At 31.3% G+C, this 18974-nt stretch overlaps 2 protein-coding genes across 2 annotated transcripts; both read right to left on the reverse strand.

The window, feature by feature from the left end:
* Positions 1-5961: 5961 nt before the first annotated feature.
* LOC105766413 (uncharacterized) lies at positions 5962-10397 on the reverse strand. Its single transcript, XM_012585873.2, has 5 exons — positions 10256-10397; positions 8913-10004; positions 8039-8725; positions 6656-7529; positions 5962-6198 (listed from the first exon to the last, which is right to left on the reverse strand). Exons 2-4 carry the CDS (start codon positions 9987-9989, stop codon positions 6954-6956), a joined length of 2340 nt encoding a protein of 779 aa, XP_012441327.1. The 5' UTR covers positions 9990-10004; positions 10256-10397; the 3' UTR covers positions 5962-6198; positions 6656-6953.
* Positions 10398-11355: 958 nt separating this feature from the next.
* Positions 11356-13640, reverse strand: LOC105766417 (pentatricopeptide repeat-containing protein At1g63330). The gene has a single exon (XM_012585878.2). It carries the CDS (start codon positions 13497-13499, stop codon positions 11520-11522), a length of 1980 nt encoding a protein of 659 aa, XP_012441332.1. The 5' UTR covers positions 13500-13640; the 3' UTR covers positions 11356-11519.
* Positions 13641-18974: the final 5334 nt, after the last annotated feature.

Genomic DNA, 18974 nt, shown 5'->3' on the forward strand with positions numbered 1-18974 from the left:
TTCTCCTCTGGGTGCCGAAATTTGCCAAAATTTATTTGAATTATTTTTCTTGAACTCAAATAAAATTTTTTTTTGAGTCCCATATCCTAGATTTGCCAGATTATAATTACAATAACAATTTCAAATTATAATCTCATTTTTAATTTTAATTTAGTTCTTTAGATTAAAATCCACTCTCAACAAGAATAACAAAAAATAAAAATAAAAATTATTTGAAATTCAATTTAACCAACTTTGTAAGGACTTAAAGTGACCACCTAAACATACGACTATAATAATGATAATTGCATTAAAAAAAATCATTGAATTAAATAATTATAGAGTGATATGTAAAAAAAAAAAAGTGTGAAATTGTTAGGATTTAGAACTGCTAGCTTAAGTGATCGATAGGATCTAGATCTTCGACTGGAAGAAGAATGTTCGCCTACAGGCACAGTCAGCTGAGGACCTCGCGAGAATGTTAGATGTTCGCAAAGATAGCTCGCGTGAGAAGCCCACAAGGGAAACTCCCGTAAGCCTCGCAGGAATGAGGTCACGAGAAGAGAGCTCGTGTAAGCCTCGTAGGGACGAGGTTGTGAGCTATGTCTATGGAAGTGGTCGCAAGCCCTGCAAAGGATCCCTGCTCGTGACTGGCAGGTGCGAGGTTCACTAGGGGAGTTAGTCCTAGGATTAGAAAGGGCCGCGTGCTCCGTAGGCAAGCGTCCAAAAAACCAAGGGAGACTCAAAGAATGTCAGTACCATCGACCCAAAGACCAAGAAAAAACAACGGGCTCTATTGTAAGCTGTAATAGTAGCAGTAGGAACATGTATAAATACCCCATGTGTTTCTCTTAATACGATATGAGAAAACATTACTCAACAGAAATAATTTATATCTCTAAATGGTATAGAAAATAATTTCATAAAATAGTATTCAAATCCCAACCTTTTAGTGAATTAAATTGTGTGATATTGTTGCCTATGCATAAGGACATGAGTTCAACTACGTCGAATCGTAATTATTCTTCTTTTAATTTATTACACGATAAATTTACTTATATAATATTTAAAAGATAGTAAAATTAGAACATTATAATATATTAGATACTAAAATATTAAATTGATATTTCCGAGTAGAGCTTAAAAAAATCATCGATATTTGTTTTATATTTATATAATTTTGAGGTTGAAAGAGCTTTACAAGATTCCCCAACTGTGTTATGTTAATCAACTCACGTGATCCTCTCATTTATTTAATACCGCCTCTATTATTAGTTGTTTGAAGATCTGTATTAGATCTAACACAGATTCCAAAGTCCTTTAAATATAAGAATTGTTTGACCATCTCGGATGTAACATTGACTATTTACGAGGTGGGATGTAATGGTTGTTCGTCTTATCTTTTAATTATATAGTTGAGAGTTCGATATTTCCTTATAAGATTAGATCATATTTTATAATCAAGTATTTATCCTTTTAAAAAGTATATCGAACGAGAAAATAATAATAATTACTATTGAAGATAAATATTTGCGGTATCAAAAATATTTTTTTATTTAAGAAAGAAGGGCTACAAGTTCCAACCAACTTTAGAGGTGTTGGTCATAGCTCGACTTTTATCATTAAATTAAGATTTAATTAAACCGATAAAATGTGTTTGGAAATTGGAATAATGTTTAGAGTTTTTGTCGGACATCTAAATGATCCTATCTCCCAATATCATAAATTTGTAATAAAATCCAATCAAACTCGAATAAGATTGAAAAATTATTTTATTATTTAAAATAATATTAAAATTTTAAAAAATTTATTATTAGATATGAATTTTAAAATATATATTTAATATGTTGTTGAATTTAAAATTTTCGTCAATGAGTCGATTGAGTTTTAGCTCGATTGACATTGATATTGTTGTCAGTGCAGAAAGACGTGGGTTCGAGTGTATTAAAGTGCATTATTCTCTTATTTTAAAGGTTGAAAAAAGCGGATATAATAAAATTTTATAACGAAATTAATGTTAAAAAGAATTTTGTGAATCAAATAAATAATCATATAAAAAAATCATACATTATTAATTGGACATTTTAGAATAAAAGTTGTTTTTTTTAAATAAATAATTAAACATATTAATTGGGGGGTGAGTGATTGCAAGCAAAGGGGGAATCTTTTCCAGCCAGTTAAAATGAGATTAATAGGAAGTTTTGTCTTAATTGCTTGACTAAATTGGATCTTTGAATACATGAGAAGAGATTTTAGGTGAAATGTAAATTGCAAATTTACTAAAATAAGTTGACAATTAACTTATAATATATTATTTTAAAAAGAAATTTGTTTGAAGTTTTTCCATAATCGGTTGATTAAATTTATCTTAATTGATTTTTTTTAAACAACCTCGATTATATAATATTTACAATTATTCATAGTCCCTCCTCAACTCATAAATAGAAGGATAATGTGCTTCAGCATACTCAAATCCCTCCCTTCTCCTATATTGACTGCAATGACCATGTCAATTAAACTAAGACTCAATCGACGTCTCAATTGAATCTTTGATCTTTGAATACGAAATATAGAAGAGATTGTAGGTGAATTGTATATTGCAAATTAAAGGGTTTCAATTTACTAAAATAAGTTGACAATTAACTTATAAAAGAAAAACACTATTTTAAAGGTTTTTTTCTCACCTATATTTAGGGTTTTATTTGGACTTTTTGCTTGTGGTTACATTATTATTTAGTTTGGTCAACTTGACTTTTTATTTTATTTTCTCATAATTTTCTTTAATGTATACATTTTTTCATGCTTTTATCAGTTTTTCAAGAAAAAAATATTAATATTAATCTCTCTATTAAGTTTAGGGTTACAAATCAATCGAAAATCAACTTAATTGAGTAATGACAAAATTTTATTACTTTACAAAGTAAATTATATTATTTTGAATATATTTTTATTATTTTATATCTTTTCTATAGAAAATAAATAAATACGTAATAAAATTTGAACCCTAAGCTTTATAGTTTTCAGTATTTATATTTTATCATTCAATCAAAGCATATTTTATTATTTATATTAATTTTTATAAATATATTTATTACATGATTCTATTTTAACCTTTATCGTAAGCGTAACAAAATTTAATATTTAATATGGAATTAAAGTGAAAATTCCTCAAATCTTCTTGTTCAAAAACTTATGAAGTGGGTCAAATAAATCACTAGTGTTATGATAAAACTTTTTACACTAAGTCCAAACTTAAAATAATAAAAATGTTGATTAAAATATAATAAATAAAGAATTATATAATTTTCAAATGAAAAGAGTATATAATAAAAAAACATTTTTATATTTGTTTATTAGAGTAATTATTTCATGCACTTCTTACAAATCTCAAATTAAGGCCAATTGGTTGGGTGGGTGTTCACTTATCCTAGAATTAGGTTAGGTTCACATTTTTGTTGTAAAAAAAAAATGATACATGTTCATTTTTATGTACCTATTTTTTTACTATATCCAATAACATATAATATCTAGACTTGTTTATAGAGTAGACTATTCATCCAGGCTCAAAGGCCCACTATGAGTAAAAATGTTAGGCTTGAAAAATAAGTTTAGGCAAAAAAAATTATGCTCGTTTAAAATATGGATTGAACTTAGGCTTGAACGTTCTGGACCCGAGCTTGACTTGACCCATTTTTAAGTTCATAATATTTTATATTATGTAATTATATATTATGTACTTTATAGCGCAGTAAAAATTAAATCTATAGTAATATATAATACTCCTATAATGTAAACATTAAAAAAAGTTATGATGTCAATATATAAAATTTTAATAAATAAAAATATATAGAATTATTAAATATTCAATTAAAAATAACTTTTAAAATTTTAATAAATATTGACAGGCTTGAAATGAACCTAGGTTAATTATTTGCAAATATGAGAAGTTTGGGCAAAATTTTAGGCCTATACTCTGGGTCAAGCCTGGTTTAGACAACTATAAAAATGTGTTGATATCATGCTTAAACCTATACTCAACTCGACCCATAAACACTTCTAATAACACCTTTTCCATCTTGCTTGTAACCTCTAAAGACTCCAAAGCAATGCACAGAATTGTAGAGTTTTTAAACTTCATTTGTTTTTAAATTGAGGGAGGAATGGGTTGGGTTAAGAGGTTGTTAGCGACTCTATAAGTAAAGTTAAAAACATAACATGTGTTCATTTTTTATTATTAATATTTTATGTAAGGTTTTGATAATTTTAATCAATTAAATTGATTACACTTAACTTAAAATATTAAAGCCAATTAGGCCTTAGTTTAATGATGAGGCCTTAATATTGTCGTTTCTAAATTCGAGTCTCACCATTTATAAATCATATGTGAATTTTTAGATCAGATTTTATTTTGAATCTAGTCTCATCATGTTTGAATTTTGTCTAGAATTATTTTAATTTAAATTTGTTTATATTTCAATTATTAGTTCAATTGTACTTAAAACTAACTCTTTTAAAAGAAATCCATGGTTTTTTTAATTGAAGAGTAGGAGAAAAGATTGTCCATGTTTGTAGGGGTGAGCATTCTTCTCGTCGTCCTAAATTTGAATTGAATTAAGTGATATAAAATTTGACTCGAGTCAAATCGAATGAACTTGTTCAAGTTAAATTTAAAAAGCTAAATTAAAATATTGTTAAAATATAACTAGTTTCACGTTAAATAACATAAATTTGAAATCATATATATTTGAAAACTCTAAGAATACAAATTTGTTACAATATAATTGCTTTGGAGCCCCTTTGGAAACTTTAAGAATACAAATTAGTACAGTGATAAATTTTCATTTTGGCCCTTGAATATTTAGGATATACTTTTGACTCCTCTAAAAAAATTGTGGTTTCACCCTTGTTATAAACTCCTTAAAAAAATATAGCTGATGAGACATTGGTTTAGTGACAAAGTTAAGGCCCTAAGAACAAAGTTTCCTATGATCAAGTCTCACATTGTGTGAATACTATGAGTGGGTTTCCTCCCAGACTTATTCTAGGTTTAAATCTCACCATGGTGAGCCATTGCTAAATTTATTCTGGTCAAGGTTCAAATATATTTAAATTTTCAATTTGATTGTATGGAATAGAAAACAACTCAGGATAAACCCATCCATGGGTCAGACCACCTAGCTGAATTTGGGAAAGAATATAAACCTGAAAAATGAATTTGAACAAAAAAAAATGCTCGTTTAGAAAACGGGTCAAGTATCAAGTAAGATTTTTTTGGACCAGGCCCAACCCTAGACACAAGACAAGTCAATAAAACTCATTTGGAACAAGAGAGAGATTCATTAAATTTCAGTTTTGAACTGAATCCAATGGTCAAATTTGACCATCAAAAATCAACTTGAACTTAAAAATGACTTGTATCTAAAATGAACTAATCGAAATAACTTGAATCTAAAATAACCCAACCACCAAGTTAAAAAGCATGATTGACAACCTGATGAAAACTAACCCGTACATCCAATTAACAGGTGTAATGCAACCTACTTGAATGAAATGTCAGTTTCAAGCCTATTACCTAGACTGGGGTCTTGAATATAAGATATGAGAACAAAGGGAAGTTCAATCCGGTTTACCAAAATTAAAATGATCAAAATCTGAAATGACTTGTATAAATAACTCGAAAAATATAATCAAGAACCTGAAATGACCCAAAACATGAAACAAACCCGAACTTGAAAAGAGCTGAAAATTTTAAGCAATCCATTTTGAAAGAAATGCGAATTTCAACTCTTATAAATTGTTAGATTCGGGTTTTGAATATCAGATACGAGTACATGCATTTTTAATTTTTATAAGTTTTTTTTTTTTACGTATTTGGAGAATTTATGAAAAAAATTTAGGTGCCAGATATGAATACTTCAACAAAAACATTCATTGAACATGAGTATCGGATATGGATACTTCAAAAACAGAGTCGGAAAAACATTTGTTTTAAGCAATGTTGGAAATCATCCAGAATTTTGAAATTTGCAATGAATTTCTCAAGAACAAATTCAACGACAACAAAATGTCATAAGAGAAACCAGCACTGTACTCAGCATTTTGCCTGATCAAGATTTATATATATATTAACATGAAAATTAGATTCAGAATACAAACTTGTTATCACCTTTAGCTTTGTTGATGAAACTGGCACATAGATCTTCCATTCCCATATCCACCCTGCAAAATAGAAATTCTATAATTAGATTTCCTAATTTAGGATGGAATTTTATTTACAGTGGATTAACGTACATAATGAATACTAGACCCTTTAACCTGCCAGAATGGAAGCATAGCAAAAGGCTCTTGATCGAGTTTCATAATATTAGATCAGAATTATGAGGGGAAAAGATAAGAATTTGCATGATACTTCCACGGGCATATTCCATTTTTTTTTCCAAGTTTTTATTATTTGGAGGATATTTATAAGGTCATATCCCAAACCCATTTTCAGATATGTGCCGGACATACATCCTTCAAGAAAAACGAAAACAAGACGCCTAGGATGTTCATGCAGTATGCAAATTTTAGCCTGTAAGTTCAGATACTTGCAGAAAACCGATTCCAATGAAGTACAAGAACAGAATTATAAAATGATCATATAAAACTAGCCTGCCAAATTCAGAACTTAATTTACCATTTTAGAAGCATGATTTCAGAAGCAATGCCTGGTTCTCAAATCCTTGTATTCGCTTTCAACACTACACTTCCCAAAGATCCATCATTTTGGTTGCATGCATTGAATGACCCAAAGCAGGCATGGAAAGTTAAAAGCAAAACATGATCCAGGGTGGTGCCCCAAATGGTGTTGTTTTCGAAGAAGCATTAAGAAATTATGCGGAGCTGCAGAAGAGAAAAATGGCAAACCCAGACTTCGCACTGAAGAAGGCAAGTTGGTTTTTGAATCCATAAGCATAAAAAAGCTACCCTAATCATCAGGCACCGGACATTGCAGCCAAATCTGCTAATTTCGTACGGCCAAGGCGTGTTACAAGTTCCAGGGAGATGAAGTGTTTCGGTAAATCTTCAAATTCTTCTTCTTTCAGATTATATTTTGGTTGAAGCTCTTTTGCTTCAGAATTAGCTGCATCAGCCTCTGCAAGTAGAAGGTTGGCCTCTTCCTCATCACCCAACTCTAGAGCTGCTGATCGTTCTGCTTTAGCAGCACCAGCAATTAGAAGTAACCTCTGGAACCTAGCCATTGCCAGTTCTTTTTCTTTCGATAAAATCAGTCCTTCAATTTCCTGCAATTTATCCATAGTACGCTTTATCTCTTCCTCCAGTTTCCCAAGATCCAACACGGCTTTGTCCATTTCGATCTGTACACGTTCCTTTTCAGTGCTTAAAGATTTTGCTTCAGCAGCTAATCGTGCAGCTTCCTTGAAATTTCTCGAAGCAGCAGCAACCTTCTTTTCTGCTTCGAGCTCCGGAACCATTTTGTCTATGAAATAGATCCTCTGCTTTAAAGATGCTATATTTTGCTGAATGCTCGATTTTGTTGAAGATAATTCCTAAAATCCATAGAGGGGAAATTTAATCAACTACTAGCACCATAAAAGGGAGGGGAAAAAGAGAAACAAATACTGAAATCTTGTGTACTACGATTATTAGCAGGTACTAAAATCAAATGAAACAGACTACTATACAACATCATGGTATTTAACAATCCCCTGATCGATTTTCATGATACTGAAATTGTTCTATAGGAAGAATTGGTTATTGATGGATTCAGTAATGATATTAAGGATAAGTATATGATGCTTTCCTAGATGTATGATTACAGTATGTTGATAAAGAACTAATCCAAGGCAAGACGAGGAATTCAATCTAAATTGTGCGTGTTCAAATTCACAAAGTAGGACCATTAGATAGTGCTTTAGAACAGCTTGAGGGTTTGAATCTCATACTGGATGAAGGAAATAAGAATGTACCTCATGTTGGGAGTCAAACGATGAAGTAATGGAACATATACAATATAGCAAAATCTGTATCTTTTATGTATTGGTGAACAAAAACGAACCTGCAAGGAGGCTCTCGCTGTAGAAGCCTCAAGTTGAAGTATTTGGACATCCTTAGAAAGCTTCTCTTCGGTCTTTGCGAGCCTCACTTTATCTTCCATTGACTTCAAAACAGAGGATAGCAAACTTTTTCTTAGTCCAACAACTTCCTGGTACATTTTTGCTTCTCCTAAAGAAATCTCGGCAAGTTCCTTGAGTTTAATACCCCTATATTTTTCTTCAGCAAGGAGTTTGTCGATTTCTTCCTTTTTCTTTGATAGAGTTTCACTGTCTGTTTCCATCTGGGAAAGATGAGATTGTAAGCTTTCATCCTTGGAGTCAATGCTTGATTGCATCTCTTGAAACCCAGATATTGTATCAGCAATCCTTTGGTCTACTTGTTTCATTTTAGAATCATTTTCGGCAATTTCCTTTTCCTTTTCTGTCACTAAGGCAATTAGTTTTTGCAGTTCATCGGTCAAGATATCCTTTTGATTACAGAGAAATTCTTTTTCTCTCTTATCATCTTCAATCAAGCTGTCAAGGGAAGTGTTGAATGCCGCACGAGCATTGTCTACTAAATGTGCCTCAATTTGTAATTCTATCTTGTTCAACTCCAAGGCTTCAGTCGAAGAAAGCCATTTCTCCCTTTCTTCTGAGGATTGAGCTTCTGATTTCTTGAAAACCGAATCAGCATTACTCATAGCATCCTATGGAAAGAGAAACAAGGGTCAGATCTGAAAAGCACAACCATGTAATAGTGGAATCCCCCTCATAACACATAAGCTAGCAATTACTTGTAAAAAAACTCACTACATATATAAGCAATTTAGATCCATGAAAGATTAATACGATAAGCCATTGGGCAATTTTGCCATTGATGGTTGGATGACTGACCTCAGAGAAACCATGGAGCAAAGTGGCACACTCCTCCTCAACTGCAATCTGGCAGTTGAGAACCTCAAGCATTTTGGAATCAATAGCATTGCATTGAGCCTCAGCATCTCGAAGAGCAGTAAGAAGAGATTGTTTATCCTTGTCAGCAGCAGCAAGGCTCTCATTGATCCTATCAGCAGCCTCGAAATCTTCAGCTTCACAAGCATCCTCCAATTGCTTTTCAAGCTCCCCATGTCCAATAGTCGCTAAATGAAGATCATCAGCAGCCTTTCTTCTCCTCCTGATGGAGTCCTTCCGAGCTGCAGATACGGAGACAGCCAATTCACGAGCATGGTTGAGCTTATCAAAAATCCGGGCCTTGATTAGCTCAAATCGGGATTCAGCATCATCAACAGATTGTTGTTGTTGTTGTTGTTGCTGTTGCTGCTGAGCCTGGACTTGATGAAGTTCTGAATCAGACTCTGAAACCAATGATACTGTAGTACTTGTAGTCGCACTGGTATGAAGAGAAGGAGATGGTTGCACATGATCGTTAACATTGTGACTATTCAAATTATCATCAATCCGATCATCTGTACCATATCCAATCCCAGATCCGGTACCAGTACCATGACCATCAGCATCAATATTATTAATCTGGTGATCTCTACCATATCCAATCCTGAATCCAGTAGCTTTCTTTTTCTTTCGAAAAGTTGAAGATGTCTGCCGAACGAAGGCAGTTGCAGAAGGTGGCCCTGGTTCAGGTTCATGTTTGGCTTCGGGTTGGAGTTCAGGCTGATCGAGTGGGGTTTGAAGAACAAGGTCAGAGAACAGATTCTCATCAAGGGGCTCCTGAATCCCTTGATGCTGCTGCTTTGAATTTAGTGAATCGGGTTTGGGTTCGGGTTCGGGTTCAGGTTCAGGTTTGAGTTCAAGTTTGGGATGATCAAGATCTTGCTTTTGTTCTAATTCACGGTCTTCTACCAACTGGGATGGTGTAAAAAGCACCATCCCTTCAAACAAAGAATCCATATCATCAACATCCATCTCCATATCCCTATTTTCTGTGATTCCACCTCCACCTGCCGTCTCCATTTCAGCCTTCTTTCCCTAAATATTTTCCCACAAACCCAGAAAATCACATATCAAACAGAACATTCAAAAGCAATAATTCAACACCCAGACTGATAAAAAAGAAAAATAAAGAAACCGATCAAGATCTTATTGCGATGATTGCAAAATTTGACCCTGAGCCTGATTCAAATTCAACTAAAACTCCACACTAACAACACTCGAAAACACCATTATTACAGAGATTTAGGCTTATCTACAAAAAATTAAAAAAAATTCTCTTTTCATACCTGTTTTCAATTGGAATGTTGATAATTTACTTCGATCCAAGTTCTCCCAAGAATTGTCCTCACTCTGTGAAATTCTCTTTTGCCTTTTTGTCATTCACATTTATGGGCTTGGGCTATTTTATCCAGATTTCATTTCTAGGCCTCTTTCCTTTTTACTTCTGGTCTTTAAAGTAAAAAAAAAAAAAAAGTAAACTAAATACAATGAGACTCAATTACAAAACATCAACTCTTACGTAACACGACAGATTTTAAAATTGGTATATAAATAAATTTAATTTCTAACATTAATATTTGTATATTAATTTAATTTTAAATTTATAAAATTTAACTTTTAATGTTTATTCGTTGTAGTTTCATATATCTTTATGATTGTTTTACTTAAAAACTAAAGAATAAAATTTATCAGTTAAATTTAATAAAAAATATAATTTTGGCTTTTTCTTCACCGATTTCATACAAAATTGCACTTGAATTGTTCAACCTCGATTCAGGTGAGTTGCTTTTGTTATCGTTTCCTTCTTCTTCTTTTTTCTTTTACAATTATTTGCTCGTAAAGGAAATCTATTATATATATATATATATATTATAACAAAGCTATGATTAGGGATGACAATTCCGCTGTTAAAATTAACTATTTGTTAATAGATACGGATAGATCCCTTGGATATCCATTGTCTAAATTCGTATTCCTACATAAATACTTAGGAAATAATTAACTTAACTGAGTTTGACTAAAAATGAATATTTTATCTTACAATAGTTTTCGTAATTAAATAATGAAAAGATATATATTTTCGTCATGAAAATATTTATGTATTTCTGAAAAATGAATTCAGGAAAATAATGTAAAATGTTTTACCTATAACCATTTAAACATAATAAAATATTACATTTTTCAGAAAATCATAGTATTTTTCTAATTATTTTCCGAAATTTGTTTTCACTTAATCAAATAAACCCTAAATTTGATTAAATTTTACACTTTTAAGGAGTTAAAAGTTCTGAGCAGCCTAAAGTTAAACTGATGCTATTGTCATTGCAACTGATGTCGGTTTTCCCCTAATTTCTTAACATCACCACCAAAAAGATCAAGAAGTTGCTAAGATCAAGATCAACAAGCTACACAAGTCAGAACAAAATCAACAACATTGAAAATAGACACTACACCTCATCCTAGTTTCCACAATCTTTTATCACTGTGCAATGGTTATGTACAACTGATTCACATTGCAAGTGATGATCTTTACACAATTTGTGAAATATTTCATAGCAAGATTGATTTATTAGAGTGTATGATAAGATCCATAAACAAGGTGGCAGTGATTATATCTGCAGAAAAGCCCTTACCAAACATTTCCATAAGAAGTTGAGTTGCCTTTGAAGTATAGCTGTTATGAAGGAACCCCCGAATCATTACATTATAACAGCAGCTATTAGGCAAACAGTCATTATCTCCCATGCTCCCAAACAACCTGTATGCTTCATCTGGCAATCCCTCTTTACACAGTCCATTAATCATTATACAATATGTGTAAACATCCGGTTTTAAACCATTGTCTGAGAGTAGACAAAATAATTCCTTGGCAAATTCGATACGCCCAGCTTTGCACAACCCATCAATTAGGATAGTATATGGGACAGTATCAAGTTCCAACCCACTGTTTCGCATTGCTTGAAAAAGTTTCAATGCCTCTTCGATATGACCAGTTTTGCATAAACCATCCAGCAAAATCAAACAGGTCACTCTATCTGGAACTTGTCCAGAAGCAAGCATCTTTCTAAAAAGTTCACATGCAGTTGAAACTTTCCCTAACTGAAACATACTTTGCATAAGAGTGCTACATGTGACAGTATCCGGGATTGGTCCCTTTAGAGATATTTCATGAAAGAGTTCCATTGCTTTGTCTAACCTTTTACCTTTGCAATATCCATTGATCATGGTGCTGTAAGTAACTATATCAGGTGCACAACCCTTCTCAATCATCAAGTTGAAAACTCTTCTAGCTTTATGCATTTCATTCTGCAAGCAATGGCCGTTGATTAATGCACTATAGGTAACAACATTAGGTTCAATGCCTCGCTTCATCATTGCGTCAACAATATCCTCAGCTTCAGAGACCATCCCTTCCTTGCAATGCGCATCAACCAATGTATTATACGTGACAATATCAGGCTCAATGCCTCTCTTTATCATTGCGTCAATGATATCCTCAGCTTCAGAGACCATCCCTTCCTTGCAATGAGCATCAACCAATGTATTATACGTGACAACATCAGGCTCAATGCCTTGCATTATCATCATGTCAACGGTCTCTACAGCTTTAGAAATTGTTCCTTCCTTGCAAAGTGCAGCAATCAATATATTATAAGTGTCAATATTAATTGAAATATTGTTATCAACCATTTCATTCAAAAGCCTTGTTGCCTCCTCCTGCTGGCCCAAATTACACATACCATGAATTAAGCAAGTGTAAGTAATGATATTTGGTCTAATGCCTTTAACCTTCACTTCGGAGAAGAGATCGAGAGCCTCCTTCAACAACCTGTTCTTACAAAGACAGTCAAGGATGGTATTATATGCTACAATATTAGGTTCAAAACCTCTGCTTTCCATCAACCTTAGAAACCTAACAGCTCTATCAGTATTGCCGGTCTTACACAACCCCTTAAGTACTGTATTGTAAACAATCAAATTAGGTTGATACCCTTTTTCAGTCATTTCATCGAACATAAAAACGGCCTCAGAAATCTTACTTTGATTACAAAGCCCATTAATCAAAGTTGAAAAAATTACAACATCAGGCTCAACACCTAACTTCAGCATTTTCCCCAAAACAGAAAACCCAAAATCAATTCGACCTAATTGACAAAAGCAATTAATCAAGATGCTCATAGAATAAACATCATGGGAGACGCCTAATAATTCCATCTGGCTACACATAGAAACAACAATGGCATAATGTTTCATTCTAAGAATGGCTCCTAATAATTTAGTGAATTCCACAATTGAAGGCTTTCGATACTTGACAATCATCTTATTGAACAAAATCAAAGCATGATCAACACTATCGAAGCGATAATCTTTTTTTCCCTTCCCTCTACCAGGCATGGACATGGGTTTGTTACTTAAGGCTTCGATGTGGGTAGCAATGGTGTTAGAAGAAGAAGAAAAAGAGTGGAAATTAGAAAGATGGCTTCCACCATTAACAAGTGAACGAAGAATAAAAGAAGGAAGCATACTCATATCTTGAAAGTAAGCAAAGAGAGGTGAGGTTGAAAATGAAAGCAGAAATGGCGGCGGAGGCAGCAGCAGAAGAAGTCTAAATTTTGGGTTGCGAAGGGGTGTTTAGGGAAGCGTAATTGGTCATGTTTAAGCTTTCCAGCAAAAAGGTTTGCGCTTTTTATTTTAAGAATATAAAGAATGTTTATGTTTTTATTTTGATTAATAAATTAAAGCAACCTTTCTTTGATTCATAGGTACAATTATTGAAAGGAAACATTATGCTTTAATTTTGGCACTTGAGTAGATTGCCTACATATATTGAATAAATTTAAATTAAATAATTTTAACTAAATCTTATGATACTGAATGATATGGTACCTCTGAGGAACAGAATCGTAACTTGTTTAAGTTACAGGTTTAACCTAGATCTCTAGACGAACGTAAATTGAAATGAGAAACAACGAAAATAAATTAGTTGTCACAAAGGGGACTCAAACGAAATCAAAACAAAAGAAAGATGAACTGATTGGTAAAGAGTCCAATAGAGAACAAATTAGGGTTTCTTGAATGGAAAAAAAACTGTGCTTGAACCTCAAGAAAATACCCCAAGCAGATCTGGAAAAACAAAACACAAACAGATTTGTTAAAAGTGATCTTAAAAACAAAAACAAACTATTTTGTGCAAGAATGTTTGAAACAACATAAAAAGACTAAAACTCCTAATTTTGATGTTTCTTGATGGAACAAGATAGGAGAACGTCTTTTTTGAAGCAACTTTAACCTAGAACGAAAATCAATAAAATCAACAAGCCAAAACAATAAGAATTAACTTAAATAAGCAAGAAATAGATAAATTAATGATAGAAAAAATAAGATGACGTCCTAAGAAGCCTTGGAAACATTAAGAGTCCACAACTCCTTTTAATGACTCTAATTCTCCCTCTAAGAAAGAGATTTTGGCAATAAAAAGTTTGAAAATGATTCCCGCAACCTAAAAGATTGTTAGAATAGCTTCTAAAAGAAACTCAAGAACAATTCTTGAAGAAAAAACTCAAACAAAATTATTATTAACTCAAAAAAACAAAAATAAATTGTGTGTATAAAGGTGGACAGCTATGTTACTTATAGATCCCAAAATAAATTTTCTTAACCCTAATGGACTAACTAACATGACAACTATCAAATAAAAAAACTAATAATTCTAAGTGTGGACTTCTAATGGGAATTCATCCAAAAAAATTAAATGGGCTCATTGGGTTGAATTCTTACATGATGATCCACCTATTAAAATAAAATTGGACCTAAAGTTTAAATATTTTACAATTTGGGCCACTTTAATCATTCGGCTCGATATTTAATTAAATTACTTTTCAAACTTCAAGATGGGCTTGTAGACATCTTAATGGGCCATTTTTACAAGAACTTAGTCCTGTGATCCGTATTATCTCGAAATTGGCTCGTTCAAGCTCGTACATGAAATCTAGTGCGCGTTGGCTATAAGATCTGGTTTCTTGGACCAAGATTTCCAAGATTTGAAATCTTGATTCTTGAAATTTTTCGAAACATCAAAATTGGACCAAGATTTGGTTTCTTGATTTTCTTGAAAACAAGAAAGCGAATATTGGTTTTCTTTTTTCGATCGTGTGCGCATCTAGGGCCTTCGTAATGAAGTTTTGGATGGTCACGTTCAATCTTGCTCGGATTTGCTTGGCCTTCGATCTCATTATTGGGTCTTAAAAAAATTTGAGTCCATCACGTTAATAAGCTTGATTTTGTGCCTATCATCTTACATATAAATAGATATTTTAACAAAAATTGTGAGTTTGTTTTGTCACGTGGTAGAGGTCGAAACTTGGATGTTGCCACGGTGGTTATTCAATTCCATTAGGTTGGATACGAGTCCAGGTGATGATAAAACGATATGCTCCACTCCAAACAAATTAGGTGATGAAACAATGTGGTAAAAGTTGAATTGGATTTTGAAGTCTTGTATATTGTTTAGCCCATTATGTGTTTGAAAGTCATCCAATTTGCACCATATATATATAGAATGTGCAATTTGATCAACTTCTGCTTCATTCATTATTCATGTTCCAATGAAGCTTGGTTTGAAAATCTAGTTTATCGTAGTATGTCCTATCTAATTGGTTATTGTTATCGACGATAGTCACTTAGGTTTTGATCAAAAAAAGATGAGCTTAATAAAATAATAATTTACCGGTTGTAAGGTACCTAAAAATCATGAAAAATGATCTTAATACAATAATAATTCTTATTTACTAACATTGTATCAACTTTTTAATGTTCCTTTGCTACAATGAATCTAGATTTTTCACTTAAAAACGATAAAAATAAACTTATATCAACTAAATTTGATAAAAAAATATACTAAAAATGAAAATACTCAAAAGCTAATACGTCAACCATACTTTTTTTTGTTTTCGCCCCTACGAAGAAAGGAAGGTCCGAATCATAGTTTCAGTTGCAGAAAGTTTCAAACTCTACAGGTTTGGAACTAGGAAGTTATCACCTTCTGGAATGAAAAAGTGTTTAATAATTATAGAGACGTACTTAAGTTTTAGTCAAAAGTAAAAAAAAAAAAATATTATGTGTCGTTATTTAATTGGTTAACGTGTTATTAATGTAAACAATTATTTTATTTGGAGTGATTAAATTAAGAAAAAAATTAGAGTGACGAAAATACGACAAGCCTTATTTTAGAGTGGCATTGGGTGGGTGTAATGTACCATTTTTATAATATTAATATCATTCAACTTTTTAATTAAAATAGTATATGGTTATATTTAATTTGAATGTTCTAAGAGTCTTAAACCCTTGAACACTGACACGTGTCTTTTTTATTTCTTTTAGGTTTGAGTTATTTTTCTAATGTTATAAGATGATGGTCAAATTTCAATTTTGGCCCCTAAACTATAGCCGATATAAATGACACAACACCATTGTAATCAATGGCGGCTTTATAATTGAAGAAGCTGTGGCATATCGGGATATCCTTTAGAAATTTTAAAAATTTAAATTAGTAAAGGTAAAATTATACTTTGACCCCTTAAAATGATAAAAATTTAATCCTCTAAAAATTATAAAGATATAGGCTATTAAAAATTACAATTTTATTTCGAACTCTAAAAATATTTTTTGACTTCCCCCTGCCAAGAAGGGAAGGTTCAAATCATAGTTTCAATTGCAGAAAATTTCATCTCTTGGGGGTTTGGAACAAGGAAGTTATCACGTTTTAGAATGAAAAAATATTTTGGAATAATTATAGTGAGGTCCCTAAACTTTAATCAAAAGTAAAAAAAAAAAATCACGTGTCACCATTCATTTGGCTAATGTGTTATTAGTTTAAGCAATTTATAGTGACTAAATTGAGAAAAAAATTAGAGTGACCAAAATAGGACAAACTCTATCTTAGAGTGACATCGGGTGTAATTTACCCTTTTTATAATGCTATTAATATGGTTCAACTTTTCAAGTAACATATTACATGGTTATATTTAATTTGAATGCTCTAAAAGTCTTAAACTCTTCATACTGACGCGTGTCTTATTATTTATTTTAAGTTTGGGTTTTTTTAAGATGATAGTCAAATTTTAATTTTGGCCCTAAACTATTTTGAAACTTAAGATTTAATCTATATACTTTAATTCTTGGCATAGTTTGGTCCATTTACTTTTATAATGCCATTAATAACTCTAAATAGTTAATAATATTAACTGTTTTAATCAAAATGTTGGTGTCAATTTTCTTAAGAACACAATTCTAACAAGAAAATTATTTTATCACAATGGGTTTGATAAAAAGCTTAAAGGTGGTAACAACTAAACATGAATTTTTAAAATTGTGAAATAAAAGGATAAATCCTTAAAAATAAAAATAAGAGATTAAATTTTAAATGTGCAAAATATATAAGGACTTAGAATATAATTTAATCTTTAATTTTTTATTCTATAAATGAAGACAAATAATTTGGTTGTCATGAACATGGGAAGAAATGATGATAAAAAATGGTTGGTTGAATGTCACCGTTTTGTGGATATTTTCTTTTTCTTTTTTATTGCGATTTCGACTCTTCCTTTTTTCTGATTTGACAACCATTGGTGGTAGAAATAACTCACCACTCAACTCATTCATTATTATCTTCAACAGAGAGGATGAAATCGATAAAATTTATAAACGTGAAGGGTTTATTTTGCTAAATTATTTAGAATTTGGATTAAATTAATAAAATATAAAAGTGTTAGAGAATTAAATGTGGTACTATATCAATTAAAAAAAAGACTACAACATTATTTTTGTTATCGATTTAAGGGAAGGTTTTCAAAACAGAATCGATCGAAAACGTTACTGATGAAATTGGATTTTTTTTTGTAATTTGGCGACCAAAATAGAAATACGTTAATAGTTGTGTGATTAATTGTGTAATTTACCCAATAAGTATTGTTTCCAAAAATAAAAGAAATTATTTCAATTTTAAAAATAAAAATCCAAACTATTAATAAAACATTTGATTGAATTGATGTCACGAATTAACCAAATACTAACTCGTTTATACTATTAATAAAACTCTTGACGAGTTGGTGTCACGGGTTAACCATATATTAATTCAGCTAGGAAATGACCAATATACTTTTTATTAAATGACTACTATTATTATTTTGATGGCCTTTCTTTGTCTTTTTATACTTTTATATAGTTTTAAAATAAAAGAACTAAAATTTATATGACAAGAGATTAAACCTATGTTTAATAGATTTATAAATAAATTCTTTACGACGCACTAAACTTTTTGTTAATATTAACTTTTAACATAAAATGTTTTCTCTATTAGAGAAAGGATTGTATGAAACTGTGATTCTACGTCATCCCTATCCCTTTCCAATAAGAGAATGACAAATTAGATTTTTCCTCATTGACTTTTAGTATTTTTAGATGAATTTGAAATTTTTTAGGAGAAAAAAAATAAAGAATCAGGAGGAAAATTTTGATTTGTCATTCTCCTGCTAGAAAGGGATAAAGGTGACGTGGAATCGCAGTTTCATACAATCACTTCTCCTTACTATTAATAAAACCACTAACGGAATTGGTGTCACGAGTTAACCAGGTATTTATAAATAACTTTTAATATTATATTTTTTCTCACCAAATTTGTGTATCTATATCTATATTTACTATTATTTAAGTGTTTTATTGAGTTGATTGAGGGCGTAATCAACTCAATTGTTAAATTACGAAATGTACTTCCATAATTCAACTAAATTATATTATTTGAGGCGGCTTTAGTCTTTTCATTTAAAAAAGAAAAAAATACATATGGTGAGATTCGAACCAAAACTAATTACATAAGTAAAACTTTTAATTTACCACTCAAATAAATCTTTATTTTAATATGTTTTACATTTTAATTATAATTATAATTATAATTATTCACACTTTATTACTTCCATCAATATATATTAACTAATATTAATAATGTAT

Source organism: Gossypium raimondii, chromosome 5 (genome assembly GCF_025698545.1).
Source record: "Gossypium raimondii isolate GPD5lz chromosome 5, ASM2569854v1, whole genome shotgun sequence".
NCBI lineage: Eukaryota > Viridiplantae > Streptophyta > Magnoliopsida > Malvales > Malvaceae > Gossypium > Gossypium raimondii.

What these genes read in the sequence shown, in the direction of transcription:
- LOC105766413 (XM_012585873.2), bottom strand. Translation starts at nt 9,989, where the DNA reads ATGGAGACGGCAGGTGGAGGTGGAATCACAGAAAATAGGGATATGGAG. An exon ending in TGCTCCATGGTTTCTCTGAG is followed by an intron (nt 8,726 to 8,912) that starts GTCAGTCATCCA and finishes CTCTTTCCATAG; the next exon opens with GATGCTATGAGTAATGCTGA. An exon ending in CAGCGAGAGCCTCCTTGCAG is followed by an intron (nt 7,530 to 8,038) that starts GTTCGTTTTTGT and finishes TATGGATTTTAG; the next exon opens with GAATTATCTTCAACAAAATC.
- LOC105766417 (XM_012585878.2), bottom strand. Translation starts at nt 13,499, where the DNA reads ATGAGTATGCTTCCTTCTTTTATTCTTCGTTCACTTGTTAATGGTGGA.